Genomic DNA, 24,925 nt, shown 5'->3' with positions numbered 1-24,925 from the left:
TGCGGAAGTGGGAGCAGCCGCGCAGCGTGTGCCGCTGATAGCCCCGCTGGATTAGTTCAAGGTATCTGCAGATATCGGGAGGTCTCGTGCCCAAGCTAACCGCTGAGCACGCATGCGATGTATGTTTCCGTGAAAAAATCTGCTGAGCTTACGAATGGGGCTCTTGCATCCACTTGGGATACTATACCAAGCGCGCCCTTCATTATACCGAGGAAATCTGAGAGCAATCGGACATCCGAAGCGTCTGCTTCTCGCGGGGCATCTGAATTGCAGAAACGCAGTGTCGCTGGAGTCGATTCTCCAGCAGTCGCCTCCTCGCGAAAGCGTGGAAGCGAGTGGTCCCCTCCCGGGGCCCAATGATGGCTTTCGGCCCCGAGTCGGAGGAGCCGCTCTCCGGCGATGACGATAATAAAAAGCGGGCGCGTTCGTATCGGATGAATTAAAAGAGGCCATCGGCGTCGGCCGCACCGCCGAGAGCGAGCCGCGGAAACCCCTGTCAACGCGGCGGGCGGCGAGGAGGAAGATTTCACACTTGTCCGTCCCCGCGGCCAAATCGCGTGGCTGCTGCCGGCGGCGGATAATGCCCGTCATGCAACGCGGTGCCCGCCCATCCCAATGATAGGTTTCTGGAAGTCGGCTGGGGGTCATTTTACGCGTTTCGGCGACTTCAAAGGGGCATCGTAAAAAATAAACGCCCAGGGCGGCCTCCCTCTGCCGCCGTCCAGCTGTCGCCGCAGTCTTCCTCCGCGCCCACGCGCACGTGGGCGTGCGCGTTCCGTCGCCGGGGAGAGCGCACGTGGCCCGCGCACAATGGCACCACCGGCCGCCTTTTATCATAGCGCGCAGCTGCGGGGCCCCCACCTGATAAGGCGCGCTCTCTCTCTGCGCGAAAGCCAATCGATGATACCTCGTCGCCGATAGGAGAAGGAAGTGGTCCACCCTGCTGGCCCTGGTGCGATTCTTGGCACGACAGTCCACGCTCCGGCGCTGTTGTTTTGACGTTCCCCGTGGCGAAAAGGGCGGGAGCGAGTAGCTCGGTGGTCGAGAGGTTATTTTGCTCGCCGAGTTTATCGCGCGATGCCTTCATTGTCGCACGCCGGATGCAATGGAAGGCGGCTCCGCGAGGACCTGTCAGTTCGTCTGTTTACAGTCATTCCGTTCCACTTTTTTCTTTGTTATTTTGCGCGCATAAATATGAAGTAATGAGCAAAGACGACGCTGGCCGCGAGTTGTCCGGACAGATGGCTCCTGTGTCCACGTTCTCTCCAAGACTTCCGCAGCCAGTGCTTCGGCTCTTTACGCTGCGCATATCTTACATCCCGTCCCAGTTTAGGTTTTGGTTTATGGGGTTTAACGTCCCAAAGCGACTAAGGCTATGAGAGACGCCGTAGTGAAGGGCTCCGGAAATTTCGACCACCTGGGGTTCTTTAACGTGCACTGACATCGCACAGTACACGGGCCTCTAGAATTTCTCCTCCAAAGAAATTCTAGCCGCCGCGGCCGGGATCGAACCCGCGTCTTTCGGGTCAGCAGCCAATCACCATAGCCACTGAGCCACCGCGGCGGCCCGTCCCAGTTTAGGGAGAGTAATGGCCAGTACTGTGGTAGGACTTCATCTCGTTGTCCGTTGTGGACACCGGACTGCTGTTGATCCTCCGCGATGGCTCATTGGTTAGGGCGCCAGGCTGCTGACCTCGACGACGCGGGTTCAATCCCTACCGCGGCGGCCGCGTTTCGATGGAGAAGCTCAAGACGCCAATGTACTGCGCGATGTCAGCGCGCGTTAAAGAAACCCCCGTAGTCCACATTAATCCACAGCCCTCCACTACGGCGTCCTCTATAGCCCATGCGTTGCCCTGGGAAGTTAAACCCGACATACCATACCACAACATCGCCTTATCCTTCTCAAAAGACCAATATTCTGCAATGCAATGAACAAACAAGAAACAAATACGTAGATAAATGGCTGAACCAACGGACGTCCGTAAGGCGATGCAACTGTATTTTACAAGGATGATTTGTCTGAGGATCAAATTACTTGAAAACATTGCTGGGAAGTTGCATGGTCTCCCGCGAAAAAAGTAGTACATAATAGGTTGTGCGAGGACGAAACTCGGACAGTTCTTTACGCGGTCGATTATTGTTGGATACAACTTAAAGAAACAGCATTGGTAATCATATCCGCGGTCCGCGGCGTCCTGTGTTGCCGGACCAATGAAAACAACAAAGGGAATAAGATTATTAACGTTTTGCAGTGTTAAACAAGCCAGAGGCAATAACATTTGTGAACTTGTAATTTCATCTGATGGTTAGAGTTAGAAAAGGTCGGAATGGCCGGTTGGTCTGATCGTATGCTGGGCACTTCACGTCTTCGTCCACTCGTCCGGCGACACGTTGCCGGTTGGGGCAGCCACTCCAAACTTCTTGAGAAGCAAAAAACTAATCTATTGAAGACTGGAGCAAAATACAAACACTTAGAGAAAAGGCGGTTTAAAAGAAGGGCTGTAGAAAAGCGGCCGAGACTGGGACTTGGCGCGCCCGTGCCTGCTCTGTGTTCGTTAACACCTTGGATAATTGGGCGGAGCTTTATCAAATCTGCTCTCGCCCAATTTCAACCAATACTGCCGCGATGGCACCGTAGATACAAGTGGGCGGAGCCCAGTGCTCGCCAGAGCCCGACTCTGGCGGACCGCGCACTTTTCCTGAAACATTCGCACTTTCCGAGGCGCCAGCAAAGTCGACTCCACCGCTTAACGCGATAGTCGGGTGGTTTCAGAAGGCGCCGACCTTATTGTCCCCCACCCCCACTTGACAGCTCATCTCTCTTCAATGGGAGAAGGTCGCCGACCCTTGCTCCCTGTTTCCCGCGGCCTTGGGCAGCGTCCGAGGCGCGCGACCCGCTGTCACCATTCCTAACCGCTCCCGACTTCAGACGGACACGGTAGGGGGGGAATTAGCTATACTGGCGCCGTAGGCTTCTGCCTTAACAGTTAGCTTTTTGTTGAGGTAATTAACAGGAAAAAGGCTTCAACAGCGACTGCTTTTTTTTTGTCGTGGCGGAATTCTGTTCGGAGGTCGTAAATATGGGCAGAGCTTCGTTGCAGTCTCAAGTTGTATTGTTGAAGCACTTATCAATTTATTGGAAAATCTGAATTTCGCGAGCCCCGAGCTGTGAAGCGCACCATAATGTAGGGGGAACCGTTTTATTTCGGCTGCCTGCATCTACAATGTTCACTGAAATATTGGCAAGTGGGTGTCTTGGCACTTCGCCATGAAGCCACATAAAGCCGCTGGTTTACTAAGTCTGAATCCCGTACTCAACACTTCTGTTTCGTAATAGCCATTAGCCCACTTGGCGGGGATCTTTTTGTTTTTGCTTCTTTGTGAGATTATTTTTTTTTTACTGCTGTTTGAACGGTTTCACTATTGGAAAGGAAAGCTACTGCACTGCCATGGCCTCATGGATACTTAATACCGCGCAAAAATGGTTAGTCGACACCATCATGAGAAATATTTAGTTGGCAAATTCCATCATCAGTTTTGTTTGCATGATTAGTAATCAGTACCACTGGCTCTCCGTACACACCCTGTGTCATTGTGTGTGGGGCTTAGTCAACTTAAATGCTAAGCGTTTGCAAGTATTGTGCGCCTGCAAACTTTTTTGCAGCATATGTGCAGTTGGATTTTAGTACGAGAAGCGAAATTGCTTCACTCGACTTGTGACGAGCACTTCCCCGCCCCGTCCGCTCGCTCCGTGCGTAAGTTCTACAAAGCTAAGACCTCCTGTACTGAACTCAAATACACAACATGAATTTGTCATACCTCACTCAATGGCTTCTTCTTACAACAGGAAATGATAGTTTACAGGCTAAGAGCCGACTACTTAAAAACGAATACCAGTATTTTTGGATTAGCCTTTCGACTTCCCTGGGAAAGTGCTGAATTCAAATATGAAGCTTAAAAAAAGCCAAGTGAACTGTCCATTAAATTAGTTACAGACTGTCCCACTTTTGCTCCAGCGAAATATAGTAGAAAAGCTAGCAGAAACAAATATCCGCCGAGCGTGACCGTTCAATAGCCTTGAGGCCCAATATCAACAGCTCCCATCTTGCTTCCTTCATGCCAAGAATGCCGGCGTTACCGGGGGTCGCGGGCCGGCAAAGAAGCAAGGCAGCAACATGCCTCCGCCGACAACGACCGCGGATCCAAGCGAAGCAGCGCAGAGCCGACTGGGCGCGGTTCAGGCCGAGGGCGACAGCGCGGCGGCCGGGTCGCGGCCGGGCGGCCGCCGTTTCCCGGCGGCCGGCGGCCCCACCTCAGCGGGTGCAGTGCGCCGCTCCTGCGCCCATTGGCTGCCGACGGCTTTCGCCTTGCGGCCTCGCCATCCGAGGGGAGGGGGACGGGAGGGGGGGTGCGCGGCGCGGCTCCTTCATTGAGTGTGGCGCTGCCGAAAAGAAAGAAAAGTGTACTACAGCGGGCCAGTTCTCCGGGCGACCATGTCTTCTCGCTTCCCGGCTCTGTCGACGACGTTTGGCGCTAGGCTGTAATGCTACGGCGCTGTTTTCCGACCCGGCACCATGGGCAAGATGCAGAGTAAGCACGGTGAGTGTATTGAACCGCGGCTTTGCTGCTAGTTTTGTTTCAGCCGGCGGCCGCAGCGATACGCTACCGCGGCGCGCGCTTCTTGCTCTTTATGTCTCAGGGGGACGCCGCCGTTGCTACGGCCTCTTTTCATCTGGCCGCCGCCGCGCCGTGATGGAACTCCGCTCGCTGCCGCCGCTTCCTCGGCGTGCGAACTGTCTTGCAATCCATGGTCACTGCCGGGCTGAATAATGCGTCCGCCGCTGCTCTGTCGTAACGGTAGACGTCTATTGCAACTCCGTGCGCATATTTGGCTTTGGGACTGCGTTACTTGTGGCTGCTTATTCTGCTCCGAGATCCGCCGCCGCGGATAGTGTGTATGTGGCCGAGCTTTTTTGTTCCAAGAACAGTTTGCTCGAAAGTGTGTCGCATGCTCATCATTGGAAATTATATAAACGTTGGGTGGTTATTAGTGCAGTTTGCGAAACTTGCTGCGTCGGACTGTTAGAAAGCAATGCATGGATACGTGCCTATGGATACGTCCGTGGATACGTGCCGCGGCCGAACTGTCTGTTCAGATCTGTTGGGAGGGCTCCGCACGTAATTCTTTACTCGATCCCGTACCAAGGGCTGTACCGTGGACAGTTGAATGAAAGATGAGCCAGCGTACTTTTCTCACTTGAGCCGCCAGCGTTACCAAAGACACGCATGAAACCGGGGTAGTATGCACCGCATGCGCTCTCGGCATAATGAGCGGCAAGGCGCCGTTTAGGCGGAAGATCGTTTAACAGAACCTCACAGATTCCCGAGCTGCGATTCCACTAAGTTGGTGCCATCCATCACCAACGGCGAAAGCAGAAGGTTGGCGGAGGGCGCCGTGGATTCCGAGCGCGTCGATACATCTTGTGTCGTCACCGTGCCAAGCGGCGTGCTTTTTTCAGTTGGCCGTGTTTGCTTGCGCCGGGGAGCGCCCTTCGCCGGCTTCAATTGGGGCGGCCCCCCTTCTTCTCGACGCTCTGCATTTTGCCCGCCCGCTCTTGCCTTTTGTGCGTGTTCTACTTCGGAGTCAACCTTTCGGCTTAGCTTTTGTAATTCTTTGGCTCCCTCTGCCGGGTATTCTTTCTGGCAGCGCCTCTCTGCGCCGGCCGCGTACGCAACCTGCGTGCATTCAGGCTGTCTCGTTTTCGCCCGAGGTACGCTAACCGGTGAAGGGCGATAGAGTGGTGAACGTGGTGCAGCGGTTTGCTAAGAGCGAGGAAACAGGGGAAACAGTATGAAGCCAAACTTTCAGGCGGTCATAGTTTTAAGTCCCGAAGTTTACCAATGTGTGCACCCGAATCAGCATATGTCGATAAAATTGAACCCACTTATCCTCGGAAAGTTGTGCTAACATAAACGTCATTGTTCAAACGGCAGGACAAGTTACTGCGAAAGGGCAAACATACTGCGAAGCATTTCGTCTGAATAATTTCGGAAGATGGAGCGCCTGATACTCTGAAATTTCGGAATCACTGCTCTGGACAGGCTCATTGCGGCGGAGCAGGAAATTAACTGGAATGCGTGAACATTCCTTGGTGTGTAGAAATTCCTGCGCAGTTTTATTTTATATTGGAGTAAATAATCAAGGCATCCGCCCAAGCGCAGCCACACGGCTACGAAGGATAGCTCCACAGCTTGAACAGAAACAAACTTATTACAGTGTTGGTCAAATGTTCAGGGGAATCCCCAAAGGTGGAGTAGATTTGTAATAAGGGAGTAATTACTCATTGACATCCACCCAAGCGCAGCCATACGGCTACAAAGGAAAGCTATACAGCTTTCTCAGAAACTTCGTAGTTAAAGAAAAATTCGTCCTGGTCCGGAGTTCGAACCCGGGACCGCCGCCTCATCGGGGCAGTCGCTCTACCAACTGAGCTAGCTGGGAGGGCTAGCATATGGTATAGGGGGAGAGCGAATTGATCAATTTATCTTTTCAGTAATTACACCGCTATTATTAACCTGCTCCACCTTCGGTGGTTCTTTTAAACATCTGACCAGCGTTTTTTTTTTTGTTTGAACGCACGGAATGACTCTAAATGTGGGTCTTTCAAAGTTGTAAACTTTGCTAGTTCAGCGCCAACACAGACAAGCCCCACACTGCAAACGCCTGTGTTGGTAGTATACTGCACCTGATATTTAGAGCTCTGTGATCGCGTCACTTGCGGAACTCCCCGTTGGCCCAGTGTTCAAAAAGCTTCTATGTTAACGGTGCCAAACCTTTGAGGCCTCATCGGTGAGCGTGAAGTAAGCCAATCGGCGGATTTACATGTGTAGAAAGTAGCTCCTTACGCAGGTGGTTTTTAAGGAAGAAATGCAAAGCAGCGTGAATGAAAGTTGGGGAACGTTTCCTTCACACTGTTTTTGTATTATCTCAAGATGTGTTCTTACTTATTTATTTATTTACAGAGTACTGCTGGCCCTTGTGGGCCCTTGCAGGAGAGGCGGTCAGTGCAGTGCAAACACAAAAAGCACTGAAAGAAAATTAAAAAAAACAAAACCTATAAGTTTGATGACGTCTATCAGTTAAAGTCAAGTTACAAAGCCAAGGAACAAATGACAGGTCCGCATTCTTGCGAGGATAGAAGGATGTTGAGGGAGTCAAGGTTTATACCCTGCTGCATGTCTTTGGAACCTGAAGCCTTGCACTCTTATGGCACAGTGTACTATCAGCGAACGAAACGCAGTCAGTTGAAATGTGAGCGGCAAAATAAGATTTTACTTAAAGCATGCTGTCTATTAGTGCATTTAATTTTTCACTTTGATGGCGCGAAGACCGTGTATTTGATTCTACGTCAGCATTTTTGTTTTGTTCTTGTTTTGGCAGTAAGGTTTGCCTGCTAGCGTTTTGGTTGGCATCGACGGTACAAGTGTGAATTTGCAGTAGACGATTCAGTGTAGCCAGGGGTGCCTGGTGTGAGTCCAGGTGATGGGAATTGTGGTAATTATGCGCGCGCACGCACGTATGCACACACACACACACACACACACACACACACACACACACACACACACACACACACACACACACACACACACACACACACACACACACACACACACACACACACACACACACACACACACACACACACACGCACGCACGCACGCACGCACACACACACACACACACACGAACAAACGCGCGCGCGTGCTAAAATACGAAACAATAATATTCTGGCACCTTTGCCCTTGAAACTTGGCACAGGTGGGATGCAAGGTGGTTTTATTGAATAATGAGATTGAATGTGATTGGGGCTGATCCAGGAGTGGCAGAGAGGGGGAGGGTTTGTGAATGCATTTAGTGAAAAAGGAGTATGGCCGGCGTTATTTGTGCGGGTTGTATCGGAAGATTTTTTTTTTTTGGAGCGTGTTTATTCATCTTCTGTTCGTAGAAATAAACTGGGGCCAGCGGTATTCGTTTATAAGTATTTTATGTACAGCCCATAGTCTCTCTTTGGACTTTGTAAGGTTTTTGCAAGGGTTGCGCGTCCTGGATACCACACAAAAAGTTGGCAGTGGCTTAGCTGTGCTATGCCAGGATATACGTAGCGTGAGCAGTGACGTCACGTGGCTCTGCGCCGGCGGCAGCAGCGGCGAGCGCGCGAGGCGCGCCAGCTGTGAGCAGTGACGTCACTCGCTCCTCGCGCATGCGCAGTATGGTCGACGGAGGGAGCACGCGAAACGGCGAGACTGTGGCCGAAATTTAGCTCACTCTACAATAACACATTCTGACGTGAAACTCTGTCTGGCGATGTCTATTTTTATTGAGGACGCATACACTCGGTGAGGCGAGAGAAGTTTCTCTGGATATATTCTGTCGGTGATGTTTGCTCGGAACGTAATGCTGCGTTTTCCACATAGCTCTAGCCGAAGTGGACATGTCGCTATAGAGTAACACATCAGTACTGCAGTACTTGGCGGACTCCGAGCGCGGCCGCTAGTGGTATCTTATTCTAGCTACTAATTAGCTGATATCGAATTTAATTTTTCACCGTGTCAGGTTCGCAAAAAGTATCAATCAGAGGTCTAAAGCGCGTCAAAAAGAACCTCAAGTTGCTTCGTTTTCGTTACAGGGACTTTATGTGTTGAACACCCTTTTGTTACGTTTTTTTGTTTATTTCATGCTGTGAACAAAGCGCCGGTAAACGAAAATTTTTTTGACGTGCGCGTATGCTTTGAAATTCTCGCTGTCGGTGGCGCTCGATTACTGGCCACTTTAAAGTTCCAGTGACTTTAGTCTTTATAGGCCAATTCGGAGCGCGCGCCTATGCTTTTGTAGCTATATTGACTATATGTAGGAGTAGCTGCGGCCGCTATCAGCGTGCTGCGCATCGGCTCGGAATGTCTGCGCTAGCGTCCAGAGCGTGAAAAAAGAAAGCGTCCGGAGAGGCATCTTTGGGGAATTCGTTTTCGGCGCTCAACAACTTCCTACAGGTGATGCTGTTTCGAAGGAATGATTTAGTCGAAACGAGTAAATTAAGAAAAAAAAAGAATAAATGGAAATTAAATCAATAAAATAAATAATAAATGGAAAATTGATGATGTCTAAACGATAAATTAATAAAAATTCCGTAAGCTTATTATTTTAGCAAATTGAAGAATTTAAGGTTCACGTTACAGGAAATGCCCCGTGTAGTAGATAAATATGCTGTTTTCAGGTCGTGATATGTGAACACGAAAAAGGTTCTGGTATGATGTGACAGTCTGTCGAGGGTCCTCCTCAATGATGAAGTAGCTCGGATACGCTAGCGGGGAAAAAAAAAAAATAATCGCATTCCCATATGTTTTGAATGAGCACTTGAGTGATGATTTGCTCAAGTTATCTGACTCATCTTGGAGTAGCGAAATATTTGAATGGTAGTTTCCTCTCGCAGGACTTGTAGAAATCCTACAAGGAATGCCTCGCCGCGGTAGCTCAGTGGTTACGGCGCTCGGCTGCTGACCCGAACGACGCGGGTTCAATCCCGACCGCGGCGGCCGAATTTCGATGAAGGCGAAATTCTGGAGGCCCGTGTACTGTGCGATGTCAGTGCATGTTAAAGAACCCCAGGTGGTCGAAATTTCTGGAGCCCTTCACTACGGCGTCCCTCATAACCTGAGTTGCTTTGGGACGTTAAACCCCAATAAACCAAACGAAACCAAACCAAACCTACAAGGTATGCAGATAGGTGCCTGACTTGGGCAGTAAGTAAATCAGGGAGCAATAACAGACCAAGACCCAGTCCCCGAGAGCATTCACTGAGTCGGGGGTGTGCGTATACGCTGCCCATATACACACGCGCGCGCCTTTCGCGCCGCCTCTGCAGTTGTGCGCGGAGTCGTCTCCCCCGCGCTTCGCGACAGTGTGACACAGCGCGAATGTAGCGCGAGTGTTGCGGCGGCGCGCAGGTGTCGTCTCACCGGCACGCGTGCGTCCGTGTTTTGGCGAGCAGCGGCGTGACGTCCGCCGCGCGCTCTCGGGTGACCGCATTCTGCCGCGGCGGCGCAAAAGCGGCGCCGAGGCCCCCAAAGCAGCGGCGGCTGCCGTTTCGCGACACAAGGCGTGCCGCCGCCGCCGACCTCTTGGCAGGGCCTCCCCCCGCCGCCGCCGCTTCGCTAATCCCGCGGCAACATGAGAGCGCGCTCGGGAACGTCGGCGCCCTTTGTTTTTCGCCGCTGGAAGGACGCTGACACGTGAAATAGCTCTCCGTGCTCCGAGTCGCGAACGCCGTGGGATGCGGGCATGCTCGCCGAACCGACTTTTGCTGTCGCCACTCTTGCGGCTCCGATGCTGCCGATAAAAGAACCTGCCCGAAATTTCTTTGCTTTCGCGTGTGTACCTGTATCAAACCATGCCGTATAGACACATGCGCGTAGAGATTTGAATGCGCATTTACTTGTGGCTCGCTCGCCCGTGGTCTGCCTCTACTCTTGCCTTAAAAAAACAAAAAAGCTACAGCTCGTGCCAGCAAATGGGGAGCTGATTTTTTTGTTACTTGAAACGCCCTGTATAGCTGACTGACGCCTTGTCTGCTGCAACTGCCCAAGTCACGGCCACGAGACAGTCACAAACCGTTCTTTACTCTCATAATTCGGCGTTTCGTTAACCGCCACTGACTTTGTATTCCGCTTCTGGGCAAACATATAGCGAGAATAGGTTTTGGTTTGGTTTTATTGGGGTTTAACGGCCCAAAGCGACTACGGCTATGAGGGACGCCGTCGTGAAGGGCTCCGGAAATTTCGACCACCTGGGGTTCTTTAACGTGCAATGACATCGCACAGTACACGGGCCTCCAGAATTTCGCCTTCATCGAAATTCAGCCGCCGCGTCCGGGATCGAACCCGCGTCTTTCGGGCCAGTAGCCCAGCGCCGTAACCACTGAGCCACCGCGGCGGGTACATATTGCGAGAATAGATGATATGAAAGAAGGTTCTGACTGTTATTGTGCAGTAACTTCGTCGCAGAGCGAAGCAGTAATCAGTGCGGAAAACGAGAAAAAAAAAAACAAACACGGTTGGCTTGTTTAAACGTTAGTAATTAACACACTTGGAAGTTCTTTTTCTCGGGGGTTGCAATCAAATTATAGGATGCGCTCCACGAGAGAGACGCATCGTGGTCGGGGCCGCAAATCTAGCGACGAAGGTTATACGTATACAGCCTTTGTCAAAAGCACAGAGCCTTCCAAGCCGTGTCGTAGGGATCCTTACTGCGCGGTGAAATCCTAAATTTTGGTGGGGTGAGAACGAGATCGCCCTCGCGAGGTTGGAGCCCTGGCTCTGCATAAAGACACACCCAAACCCCTTGGGCTAGAAAATTTTGACAGCCTGTACGTCCGTCCGTCCGCTTGTTCACTTCATATCGTCATCATTATATAGGCATCCTCACGCCGGGGGTCTTTTTCTTTGTCACTCGTGTATCTTTCATAGTTTCATCTTTCTGTAATCTGGACAGCTGTTCATTCGTCAGAATCCGACGCTAAAACCCAAAGCGGTGGAGCCGCGTCTTTATTGCGGTCGCTTTCATTGTTGTGTATTGTTTGCACCGTCGTAAAGGGAGCCGCGTGTAACAGAAGCCTTATTGTTTGCCTGACAGGTGATTGCATCGTCGTGAACGCGCACTTCAACCCCGTGTGCCAGCTGGATGACGATCTGCCGCGGCAGAAACCGCAGTCCCAGACGTTCGCCTGTTCGGTAAGTGCCTGCTATACGTTTCTTCCGGGCGGCTTTATCTATAGCAAAGATGGATGCGCATTTGCCCCCAACAATCTGGCCACCGTTCGCGACTGGGCGGCACAAGCCTCGGTTATTGAATACGTATGTACTCCCTGAACAGGCAAGCTGTGCATTGCGTTGCAGGTCATACTCAGCGCGACTGTACTAACATGCAGTGAATTCGCCTGTGGTCCTCCCCCGCGCTTTCAACAAGCCGACCGTCAGTCTGAAACGCGAAGGCCGTCATTCTCAGTCCTCTTTTATGTACCCGTCTGCCACGGAAAAATCAAGCTGCCCGTGGTTACCAACGGGTTGCTGCTCGTGTTCGAATAGCGACAATTCTTGAGCGGCCTGATGAAATACCGGGTGTTTCAGCAAACACTTTCAAAAATTGTCGAAAGCAGGCTTTTTTTGGTAAAAGTATGGCTTTTGCGGCATAGTATTACCACTGTTTGCGGACACCAGAAAACCGCTGAATCATCTGAAGTAGTAAGCTGGTTAACTAATTTTTAATAATTAACTTTTTAACTAGTAGAGTTATCCACCTAGTTGTAATTAGAGATTTGTAGCCGGTCATTATTAATAGCCATATCAGTTTTTAGAATTTCGAAAACGCAATTACCCTCACCGCTGTGGCTCGACAAAGTCTGGCTGCATCATGCGAAAAATGCATGCGCTATCGAAAGCGTGCAGGCAAAGCATCCCCTCCAGTGCACGTAACTAGTCGAAAACGCCAAATTTTGTCGAGCTACAGCGCCAAGGATAATCGCATTTTCGAAATTCTAAAAACTGATATGGCTATTACCAATGACTGGCTACAAATATCTAATTGCAACTAGGCGCCTAACTGCAATAGTTAAAAAGTTAATTATTAAAACTTAGTTAACCAGTTTACTAATTAATACGATTCACCGGTTTTCTGGTGTCCGCCAACACTGGTAATACTATGCTGCAAAAGCCATATCTTTACCCCGAAAATTCTATTCATGAAAATTTTTGAAAGTGTTCGCTGAAACACCTGGTATAGTTGACCTGGAAGAAAAGGGCTCAGTGCGCATGGCCCGCTCTGTACCGTCAGCGCGAGCATTTACGGAACGTGCAACATGTGCCCCGTAACACAAGACTTCCATCAGCGTTCCATGCGCGAACATTTGGGCCGCGGACTGAGATATGTCCGCGGCCGTCAGATCAGTGTTGGGTTGGAATTTCTCCCAATCCGGTTCCGGCGAATCGGGTCATCTGCGCACAAAAATAAGAAAATGCTGGCGGAAGAAAAAGCAAAAAGAGAGGGAGAGAGAGGAACGCAGTTCAAACCTGTTGTAAGAATGAACGGCTCAAGGCTGTAATTACGTGCTCATCCCGCAGTCTTGCTTTTTAATAACGCTTCCGGAATCGAGTCAGTGCCATCGTGTTATCAGCGCGGAGTCGCCGATGCGGATGAAACCGCTGCTCACTGGCAGGGATAACAGTTAGACGGCGATGGGTGCGTCCGTGCATGGTTGTTTCGCTGATATACTTTCACCTTTATTCTAATCAGCGCTTGCTTGTTTCCCTCGTTAAAATGCCACTCGCGATTGCATCGGCCGTTTCAAAGACCCAAGTGCAAATTCTTAGACCGAGCTTTTCGTTTAAGGCACCACATCAACATTTAGCAGGCTTTGTGTGTATTCTATATTTGTCCCGTCCTTTGCATCATTTTTTTCACTCGCGCAGCAGGATATGGTTTTATGTTCAGTTCTCAATTATTTCAGGTAAAGGTAAGGCAGAAGCAAGTTTGCGTTTGAGTTTCCTTGCTTCTGCAACTAATAGAGAAGCGCATACAGTTAGCAGGTGGTCGGTCTGCATCACGAAGTCTCAAGTAATCGCTTACCAAGTTTGTTTCCATTTTCCGTTATATCCGGCCGTGCCACAAACGAGAGTAACTAACTGCCCAGAAAAGCCCCTTTCCCAGTGAAAAGTTGGAATGTCCTTGTTTTTTCGGCTCTGAATTTCGATGTCAAAAGGGCGATGGAGGGACCTGAGCGGAGGTGCAAGAGCCTAGCACACGGCAAGGGTGTAGTGGCGTCTTCCAGGAAATTCGTAGGGAGGTAGTGTTGATTTACAGCTTCCCCCCACTCCTCCTCCCCACGACTGTTAGAAGTACCAGTAAAATTGAATTCTGCCCTTATTGCATGTTGCAGAAGCCGCTTGTTAGCCCTTGCCGCAAAGACGTAAAACCATCATTTGTTTTCTACTTTCCGTCGCGTGCGGACCACAGGGTGTTCCATTCGCTTTTGCTGCTCGGTCGTTTAGACGGCGGTGCGCAGCGTTTCAGAAAGGAATACAGTTTGCTGGGAGGAGCGCACTTGTCTTCCGCATGCGAGCCTCTGCTCTCCTCAGGTTAGAGAGGCGACTGTTTTCGCTCGTCGGCTAGCATGGTGCGTCTGGCCTCCCTCCTGTGCCATGCTAACTGATGGGACGCAGTGTGGATGACCTTCGCCCAGCTGTCGGGCTTTCAGACGCATCGCAAAGGTGGCGTCCAGGGGTGAGCGGAGACTGCGAGGGACAGAGCAAAACGCACGCAGTGTGTAAACGCGGAGAACGTTTCCCGGCACGTATCCAAAAGACCAGTAGGCGACAGAGAGAAGGGCTGTAAAAGACGACGTTGGGGCCTGTTTTTCTTCCGAGATGCCGTGCCACCCAATGCGCGTCTCGCTACAGTGGCGTTGCGTTGCCGGCGGCGGCGCTGTAGGCTCAAGCTGGCCGCCGCCAGCGCTGTCGTTGCTGCGCGCGGGTCGGCGGCACTGCGACCGCCGGTTGCCGCCGGCGCATACGGCACGTTCGCGGCGGCGCGCAAAGGGGGCCTGCCGGGACCTTATCTTAATTTCCAACATGGCGGCGCCGCCGTATCGTGCTCGGCGGCAGACATCAAAGGCGGCCACTCGAGCGGTTCCGGCGGCTTCCCTGCCGGGGCGCCCGCAGGCGGCGGCCGCTAATTAATTGGCCGCCGGACACTGCGGCGGCCATTTCTGCGTGGCCCCCTTCTTCGCGCCTTGCCGGCCCGGTGCAGGTGGCGTCCCGGTGGCGGAGGGGAACGCGTTGCTCTCCTCCCTGCGCGGCGCCCCCTCGAGTGTGCAGCTGTGCGCAAGGAGGAGGAGGAGGAGGCAGGTTCCACTGCGCGCGACTCGGGTTTCCTCGTGCTCATTGTTATGCGGCGCGAACGGCTTCGCAGTCGCCGTTTGTTGCCGCCGGCTGTCATGCGATATACCTCGGCCCAAACGGTGCAGCCAATGGCAAGGTCGTCGCGAAGTGCACTCTGGCGCTGTGAAGGGCGTCTCGGACGGGTGTCGCTGCAAATGGATTGTTTCTGTGGGCGACTCTCGAGTTCAGCTGTTGCCCTAAGCAACTTGCGCGCTTCATCAACGTGAATTAGTAAAGAGCAGATGACGTTCTTTGTAGATTCTTTTCCCTATTTGCCATCGCTTTTCTTCCGCCCGTGACGTCAGAGCTTATAGCAAGGATGCAGTGTCGTTCGCCGGCTTCGGTGTCAAAGGCAAGCCTGCGGCGAAGAGCTGGAAGTACTGAGAAAAGGATTTTCACGAAAGGAAGGCATCACTTTCGTGTATCGCGAGTAATGCGACGGCATCACGGAAGACAGGAACGCGACCCCGTTTCGTAGCCTCGTGCCGGCTGCGTGCTTCTGTTCCTTGCACTGCTGTCTCATTTTCGTATCGACCAGACGGATGGCACTATGGCACGCGGCCCATCATCTGAAACGCCTTTGCAAATGCCTGCTGCAAAATCACGTTGAAGAGTGTCGGGAACGTGCCCGTCGACTGTATCCGCACCGATCAGAAAGATGCCGAAGCTGAAATGTTGCTGTTGCTGAAATGGCACTGTTGCTGTCAGCGCCGATCTCACTGCGGGTACCGAAGCTTGTGTTGTGAGGCGCGGATGACCGAAATCCCTCTTGGAAGCTCGCTGAATAATCCCGAGTGGCCAGCGATGGGCATGCGCACGGCGATAGCTAATCCGCCCTAGTTGGTTTTGAAACTTCATCGTACTCCAAGAGGGCGTTTCTTGCGCGCATTGCCACCAGTCAGCGCAGTCACCGGAATGGGGAGAAGCTCGGTCGGTCTTGGCCATCTGGCTTGCGCGTGGGCTACGCACCCCGTCCGAAGCGTACTACGCGGTTCGCTTGCGGTGCGGTAGGGGAGCGTCCGAGGCCCAAAGTGCGCCCCGCAGGTGTGCGCACCATCGCGGGGGTTTTCCCCCCCTGGCGGGATGGGGTCCCGCTGGAGTGGCGGCGGCGGTCCGGCCGCAGTCACGCGGCGGCGTGTGCGTTGACCCCGGCGGCGGGGAGAGCGCCGCCTGGCGGCCGGCGCGCATCAAAGCGCCGTGCAGCGCCGATAATTCGCCGCGCCGAGTGTGACAAACGCTCAAAGGGAGCCGCCAGGAAGATTCCCTCCTCGCGCCACCGAGCACTCCTCTCGTGCGCGCGGCGGGCCGATAGCGCCGCGATACCCCTTCTTGCCGCCCCCCGCCCACGCCCAACGGGAGCCCGCTGGGTAAACAAACCTTATCTCCTTTCGAGCGCTTTATAACGCCCCTATCGCCCGGCCCAGTCAGCGGCGAAAATCTGTGGGCTCCGCGGACGGCGCAAATCGTCGCACTACAGCCCCGCTTTCTGGCCTCGTGCTCCGACCTGAGGGCAAGGGATGTCGCGCTGTGCACGGGGCTGTTCCTCGAGGAAGTAAATCTTGCGCGGCGAGGCACCCCGGCAGCTCGTACGTGCATGAGTGGAACACGTACCTTATATAGCACCACTCATCAGTTTCTATTTTAGTACAGTACGAACAAATTTAACACATTTGTGGCACTACAAAACTCGAGGTGCTTTTGTAGAAGGTGCGAAAAGGTCGTATCTTCTGCGGGAAAACGTGGCCGTATTTCGTTGGTTTCCGTGAAGTTTTTTCGTTCTAAGAACTATGCTATCTAAATTTCATCCAGTACATCAAAGTTAAGCCAATTAAACGCACTTGTTAATAATATCAGCTTGATTAGAGTGTTTGTTGTCTTACTGTGAAATTTGTTTGCTTTTAGGTTTTTTAGATAAAACTTCATCAAAACTTGCAGAGATATGCTTGGATTAAAAAAAAATCAAAGAAACTCATCATCATCAGCCTGACTACGCCCGCTGCAAGGCAAATGCCTCTCCAATTAACCCTCTCATTGACCATTTGCGGCCACCCTATCCTTGCAAACTTCTTAATCTCATCCACCCACCTAACTTTCAGCCGCTCCCTGCTGCGTTTCCCTTCTCTTGAAATCCACTACCCTTAATTACCAGCCGTTATCTTGCCTTCGCATTACGTTCAGTCCCCGTCAAAAGTATACAGCCCAAGGGGTTTACTTGCGAGACCTGCAGCGTGCCTCGTTATATACCCTCAGCGACCATAATTTCTCAAAAGATGAATAGTTTCGAGTCAATCCCCCCAAACTTTGGACTTCTGGATATGGTAGGGAGCCGCGCTAAACTGCTTACGAGCAAACCCTTTGGGCTGTGTACACTTGACGGGGGCTGTACATGCCCTGCCCAAGCCCATTTCTTCCTCTTGATTTTGATTAGAATGTCATTAACCCGCGTTTGTTCCTTCACCCTCTCCGCCCGCTCCCGATCTCTTAATGTTACACCCATAATTTTTCTTTCCGTAGCTCGCTGCGTTGTCCTTAACTTAAGCTGAACCCTCTTGGTTAGCCGCCATGTTTCTGCCCCATAGGTGAGTACAGAAACTTTGGAATACACAAAATGTCTACCTATCCAATGGCAAATACTTCTAAAAAAAAAAAAATTCTAGCTGGTATATTTTTTTGGCTAGAGCCGCCGTGGTGGCTCAGTGATTAGGTCGCTCGGCTACTGAGCCGGGTTGGCCGCGTTTCGATGGAGGCGGAACACAAAAGGCGCCCGTGTGGTGTGCGATGTCAGTGCACGTTCCCAGGTGGTCGAAATTGTTCCGGAGACCTCCATCCCCTACACCTCTTACCTCCTTTCTTTTTTCACTCCCTCCTTTATCCCTTCCCTTATGGCGCGGTTCGGGTGTCCACTGAGATACGTGAGACAATTACTGCGCCAGTTCCTTTCCTCAAAAACCAAAACAGTCTCTTTAAGCCCTTTATATTTGGGCACGCCATTAGGTGAAACAGTCGGGCAAACCCTGCGCAGCGCAGGCGCTATCAAATCCTGCGCAAATGATGTGGAAACCCTACAAATGAGACAATCGACATCGGTAAAGCCAACATCCTTTTCAAAACGACCGCTAAGTCTATCAAAACGGGCCCAAGTGAGAAACTATAGCCGAGGCACTGTTCTGGGCTGGTTCCTCGATCGGGTCATCTTCGCCCTCTGAACTAAAAAGTGAGATGATGGAGGCAGCATCCTCAGAGCTACTGGCATACCATCGACAGACCGTGGACACAGCTGAATCACGGCCGCGTTTCAGGGCGCGCGACACGCGGAAAAAAGACGAGCAGAAGATAAAATTAATTTGAAGTTTTCTAGCGTCGAGTTTATTATACATAACCTGTATGTGTACATGGTGTATATTGCCGCCCTACCCCTATCCTTCCTTACTATCACTTCCCCTTTCTTTCCCTCTCTCTGTCCTTTTACTCACTCGAGCCGCAGCTCTAGGTGCTTTAGGTTTCGATGGCAGGTGCATAGCAGCATGTTTTCCTTCTATCTTTATTGCATCAATAAATAGCCAGTAACAACTAGCGTCGAGTTAGACCGTAGAGCAAGTTCATCAGCTACGCGGAAACGTTTGAAATTGGCGTTCGCGTCCATCGTTAGTGGGCTAACGGTGGTCATTGGGCGCGGTACGGAAAAATGTGCGTTGATGACTATGCCCGTTGCAGTGCTTTGGGGTTTCGCAGCTTCTGCATCGGTAGTACGCCAATCTTGTTGGTTGGCGAGATAGGTTCCAACAACCCCGCGATTGAGCTCTGGCTGGGTGTTCAAGGGCTAATCAGCCCCGATATTCAGGAGCCGCCGTATCGATGGCAGAAATCGTGAAGGGTGAGTTTTATAGGTGAAGCGCCTGAGCTGAAACTTCCCACATACGCGTAGCTGTAGACTGGCGTTTGTTTTCAGTCCCGTCTCGCAGAGTGTCCCTTTCTTTCTTTTTTTTTACGGAATAATAAACTTTTCTTGCGTATGCTCAGACGATAAGGGGGTTTGTTTTTAAAGCACCCTGCATGACTTGGCTGCTCTTTATGAGGCTCGTGCCGAGGTGAGGAGAAATGAGCGATCACAGCGTTCAACTAGGGTCCAACAGTATTAAACGCACTGCCTGACGTGGGGAGGAAGATCGCCGGCTGAATTATGATTTCATCTAGTCGCGGTCTGAGGGCCTCAGCTCTGGTCTTCTGTTGGGGCTCTCCGTGTCGGGGATAGGGGTCGTTCAGGTTGGTGCGTGTTAACTCCTTACGGCTTTTATCGCGTTAAATGCCCCGTTGTCGAGAAAACCCGGTGTCGGCGTTGTGAACGAAAAATCACAAGCATGACTCTGGCAGGTGGTGCCCAGAGAGCAACCTATAGGAGGCTGGTGGGCCACCTAGGTCGCGTGACCTTGTGGCGTCATCACAACCTGCCCACCGGATAGTGCCCACCGTGGCGGATGACAGCTAAATTAATGATTGGTCTCTCGGGAAGGGTAACCTGGGTCGCGTAAGGCCACCGCTGGGAGCACCTGCAATCGCAGGGCAGTGGCGCATCACTTAACCGCTGCCCCAGGAGGACTATGAGGACTCCCAGGGATGTATGGATGTAAAGTAGAGAAAGACTTTCAGCATATATGAGAATTAAAGGTGCACTAAAGAGGATTGGCTTCAGGGTGATATATCCTGAGGCCTGAAGCTTCACTCGACTGTAACGCTTAGCTTGGCAGCCGGAGCGTGCAGCTGAAGGTTTTGGCTTTACGTTGCTTACTCTAAAAATGCGAATGGTATAATGCTGACTTATCTTACTCGAACCTGTTTTGCCGTTGTTCTCATCTAAATGGGCTGTTAAGATCGTAGTACACGGGCCTGAAAAGAATTACTTCCAGACGTTTGTTATCGGGAAGCAAGATGCGGTGTTAAGGTCGGAGAGCACGGGTCTGGGAGAGACGTGGGTCGTCGTTAAGCAAAGATGCGGCGAAGGCTAAGCACCAGCGGAAGCAGCGGCGACGGCGGCGACGTCCAGTGGTCGAGTCTACCTTCGGGTCGCCGAACGACGGAGCGACACAGGCCTTGTGCTTCGGACATCCGGCGGCGGAATACGAGGACGGTCGTTTACCTGCTGGGAGGGAGCGAGCAGAGGACTTGCCGCAGTGATCAAGGCGACACATCAGTGTTTGTTGATCTACCCCTTCCCATCCCCCGAGCTGCGAGAGAGCCCGGCACCGCCTCTGCCGTGGGTGTTACCACCAGCGTCATCAACTGCCCATCCGATTGGACAGCGTTCCTCGAACAAAATTCCCCAGTCAGGGATCTGGGGAATGCGAACCGTATTTAACGTGATGTTTTTCTGTGATCGGAGCACTCCCGTTTCGACTGTAAATGTGTAGAATAAACCTTCTGTACAGTTTCCTCCTTAATGGAGTTCGCCATCGTCCTTCCGAGCCGGGACCTGTGCACCTGAACGACACACCCAACTCTAAGGGCCCCTCCGTCCGCAACAGGGCTCACTATTGTAACGCGAGTTTGGCGAAAGACTTGTGGGCCTTTTCACATTATTTTTTAATGGCTGGACTCGAGCGGCGGCGGCGGCGCACGCTGTTGTACCATAGTTGCACTTCTAGAGACAGCTCTCGCTGTGCCAAATTTAGCGGAGCTTTACTTAGCATTTTTTTTTAATCTTCACAAATGGACCAAGAAATCGACTTAACGGCAGAGTCATCGGGTTTGATCCTGCCTTTTGAAGATAGCTGGGCACCGCGCTCTTCTGTGCCAAGGCGTTGCCAAGCTCGCGCCGGGCCGGGAGACCGTCCAGACAAGGCTGACGGCCGCGCATATTATTTGCTTTTCTTCGGGGCGCTCTTTGCACTGGCTGGGCCACAGTGCTCTTGTCGTCCCGTTTTCCTCTCCCATCGGCTTTTCGCTCCCTCTTCGGGCGCCTTCAATTAAACTCTGCCTTTGAGGCCCGTCTCGGGCACACCCGCAGTGAACACTTAACGGGTTGAAAAGGTCCGTCGGCACGCGTTTGACGACTTGGCTTTTTTCTCTGCTTCCTGCCGTCGCCCACGTAGAGGCGCCCAGTGGTGGTGGTGCTGTTTCTGACGACGTCGTCCCGCCTTCGTCGCGTCTCCTCGGGGAGGGACAATGCGCCGAACACCCAGTCCGGCCCTCGGCATGGGCGAGGCACCGCTCTTTTTCCCTGCCGCTTCCTTTGCGAGGGCTCCCCGCGCCGCCGCTTCGGCGTAGCGAGGGACAACAAAGCAAACGCAGGCTGTGTGTCGCTTCGTGCAGCCGTCGCGCCCCATCTGCAGCGTGGAAAGTTCTCGCACTTTCACGGTGCGGCCCTCTCTGGGGATGTCTGTTGCGCGTTGAAATTGCATTTGAGTCAGGTCACAACTTTCAGTAGCGTGGCTTTTTGGGCTTGTTGGTACATAGTTCCAATATACTGTAGCGCAGCAAGAGACGAAGACACAAGAGACGAACAACACGAGCGCTAACTTCCAACAGATTTTATTCTCCTGAAGCATCACATTTATACGCCAGAAAACAGTAATCACATGTGCGAACAGTATCAATTCCTCAGAAAAACAAGCTCTTTATCTGAGAGGAGAATGGAAGGTGTGCTTACACACGAGCATCCTGACCTATTTATCTTTTCAGCTTCGATGATTTCGCGTGTTACTCTTTCTCTGCTTTTTCCTATTACGACACTTTTCGTCTCTCGTCTCTTGTGTCTTCGTCTTTTGCTGCGCTACAGTATATTGGAACTATGTACCAACAAGCCCAAAAAGCCACGCTACTGAACTATATTTCTAGTACAACGGGCCCGCTTTTTAATGTTCGCCAGAATCCCTGTGCTACAGTTTCACTCATAGCGCTTGCGACATGCCGTGCACGCACAATGTCGTTCTGCATTCGCAACAAGTTGCTGCCTGAAGACGTGAGGCGGTTGTTTGGAGGATTCGTCCCATCGGCTGGTCACGGCATGAGGGCGTGCAAGCTTGCCAAGTCCGAGTGGTACAGGCAAGCCCGGCTTTACAGGCAGTGCCTCGAGGCTCAGCTTCTCTCGAATGGCGAAAGTCAGGCAGCCTGGCGAACTCTTCGTGAATACCAGCGTATCACTGCTCAAGCTACCGAATGCTTGTGGGCTCAACATCTGCCACAACTACGGGCCGACCTTGCGAGCAGGACGAAGACAGCCCGGAGCACCGTCCACACCCTGGAGGCCCTGGATCTACCGGATGACGTGTCAAGGGTTCTATCGTTAGGACCAAAGTTTGCTGTGGAGCCCAAGCCGTCAGCTGCACAACTACTTGCGATGGTACGCCAAGTATCGCAGCGTGCAACGCAACTGGAACTCGACCGCTGCATTTCAGGAGTCGACGTTCTGCAATGCTCAAAGCCAGGATCTTCCAAGCTACCCCTCAAGCGTGTCGAGTCCTTCATCAAGGAACAGGACCTGGTCGTGCTGCCTGCTGACAAAGAAGGTGGTTTTGCGATTCTATCCTGTGAACTTTACAAGTCCAAGGCTGACGAAGCCGTGTCTTCTGTATTTAACTGCCGCAACGAAGTAATGATGTCAAAAGTAAAAGCTAAAGCGAAGAAGTTATGCAACAAGTTAAACCTTACCAAGCTGGCTAAAGAAATAGTCGATGCACGAAAAGATTTTTTAGACGTGTTTTTCAGTGCAAAAACCCATAAACCGGAAAAACCATTCAGGGTGATAATTTCTGAAACTGGCACATGGCAAAAAACGGTTTCGATGTACTTACAAAGCAAACTTAACCTTTTACCGCTTGACGACCCTTTTATGGTTAAGAAATCTGACGAAATTTTAGACTTTGTTCGGTCGCGCTCTGATGACAGCATTGTTGCATTTTCTGTGGATGTTAAGGATCTATATTACTCGCTGCCAAACGACAAGGTGCTGTGCTGTGTAGAGGAGTGCATAGATGAGTTCGGGTGTGTTGCTTTCCAGAACGCGGCGGGTGTGTCGGCGAGCAGTTTTTTAGAAATTTTAGCTATTTACTTGCAGTCAACGTTCATTAACTGGGAAGGAAAACCCTACCTTCAGAAAGAAGGGATATGCATCGGGTCGTGCATAGCGCCGATTCTGAGTAATCTGTTTTTATCAAAACTTGACAAGGCTGTTTCCAGCCACTTAGACAGCTTGGACGTAATCAAGGTCTTTAGATTTGTTGATGACTTTTTTATTCTTGTTAAGTGTGACCATGGCTCACTTGAGCCAAAGGCTCATAGCATTTTAACTATCATGAAAGAACATTTTAAACCGCTTGTTTTAACATCAGAATTGCCCATCAAAAACTCCATTATATTTTTAGACATTAACTTCACCTTTCACGCTCTGCTGGGCCTACCAGCCGCGTAGCAACAAGCCGATGCTGCCATATCATTCCGCTCATTCAAAACTGGTAAAAAGAGGTATTGTCAATTTATGTTTTCAAAATGCTCTCCAGAAATCTTGTCCGCACATGATGACCGATAGTTTTCAAGAGCAGTCCAAGAGGCTGACTAATGCCGGGTACCCCTCCCATGTTCAAGTTTCTGTTGCCGAAAAACTTGTTAAGAAAATGAGACCAGAAAATCAATGTCACCCAAACCCGGTTCCTCGTGAACGAAAAAAACCTTGTTGTATTACCTTATCTCCACAAGATTTCCCACAATTTGAAAAGAATTGGTCAACGAGCGAATGCAACCGTCGTGTTCTCGGCGCCGAAAAAACTTGCAACGTTGTGCAAACTGGGAAAAACAAACACCAACAAAGCGCGCGGATGCGCAACTGGGCACCAGAAGCCCTACGTCACGTGCGATGAAGGTGTTGTGTATAAAATTCCCTTGTCATGCGGGAAACACTATATCGGCCAGACGGGGAGATGTCTGAACGAGCGCCTAATGGAACACGCTCGCAACGTCAGAAACGGGCAAAGCGGATCGCTGGTTGACCACATTCTCGCATGCAAGTGAAAAACCTGTAAGCCTTTCTTTGATAAAAGTGTCGTAATAGGAAAAAGCAGAAAAAGAGTAACACGCGAAATCATCGAAGCTGAAAAGATAAATAGGTCAGGATGCTCGTGTGTAAGCACACCTTCCATTCTCCTCTCAGATAAAGAGCTTGTTTTTCTGAGGAATTGATACTGTTCGCACATGTGATTACTGTTTTCTGGCGTATAAATGTGATGCTTCAGGAGAATAAAATCTGTTGGAAGTTAGCGCTCGTGTTGTTCGTCTCTCGTCTCTTGTGTCTTCGTCTTTTGCTGCGCTACAGTATATTGGAAATATTGTCACAACTTTGTCGCCCCCTACTCGGACTTCCAGCCAATCTACCGCACACCACCCTTCGGGGTGCGCTTCTGTAGGTCTGTAGCGTGCGTCTTCGCAAGGTGCCGGGCGGAGAAGTACTGTTTATATTTACCACGAATAGCTACTTGAGAGTAACGAGCAGTCGCCGTCGCTGCTCTCCGTGGTTTGGCGCCATACAAGCATTTAAACACCTGCACGAACTGGTCTTTTCTCGCAGATCCATCAAACAGAAACCCGTTTGCATGAAATGGCCTTTTAATGAAACAGCGGTGCGATGCGGTTGCAGCGCATGGACGGAACGCATTGAAGTAACGCACATTGTGGGATGTGAGGACTCAGGCTGATATTTTTCTTCGTAGCTGTGGCTTCTCTGCTGCGCAAAGGGTCGCCAGCCGAGTTCGAGCCTCGATGCACCGTTGTCCTGGTGCTGCCTTGTTTCTGTACCATCGCGGAGACGGACAATCGAGGCAAGACAGATATATGGGCTGTCTCTTGAGCTTAGTTTTCACTGACAGGGTTGCGTGGAAGCGTTTCGACCACGGAGAAAAGAGATCTTTTGCGCTCTAGCACGAGCACGTCATGTCCTGGTGAGCTAAAA

At 51.4% G+C, this 24,925-nt stretch overlaps 1 protein-coding gene across 2 annotated transcripts in view; it reads left to right on the top strand.

Moving 5' to 3' along the window:
* The first annotated feature begins 4,412 nt into the window (after positions 1 to 4,412).
* The window catches only part of nkd (NKD inhibitor of WNT signaling pathway naked cuticle), a 62,961-nt gene continuing 42,448 nt past the window's right edge, over positions 4,413 to 24,925 (top strand). For both annotated transcript variants that reach the window (XM_089579668.1, XM_089579667.1), the window contains exons 1-2: positions 4,413 to 4,602; positions 11,693 to 11,790. In XM_089579668.1, coding sequence (XP_089435794.1) covers positions 4,578 to 4,602; positions 11,693 to 11,790 — 123 coding nt within the window. In that variant the 5' untranslated portion in view covers positions 4,413 to 4,577. The remainder of the gene's footprint in view (positions 4,603 to 11,692; positions 11,791 to 24,925) is intronic.

The sequence above is a fragment of the Amblyomma mixtum genome, chromosome 3, assembly GCF_055824585.1.
Source record: "Amblyomma mixtum isolate Tamu chromosome 3, ASM5582458v1, whole genome shotgun sequence".
NCBI classification, from domain to species: domain Eukaryota; kingdom Metazoa; phylum Arthropoda; class Arachnida; order Ixodida; family Ixodidae; genus Amblyomma; species Amblyomma mixtum.
This window is presented reverse-complemented; position numbering and strand designations above follow the sequence as displayed.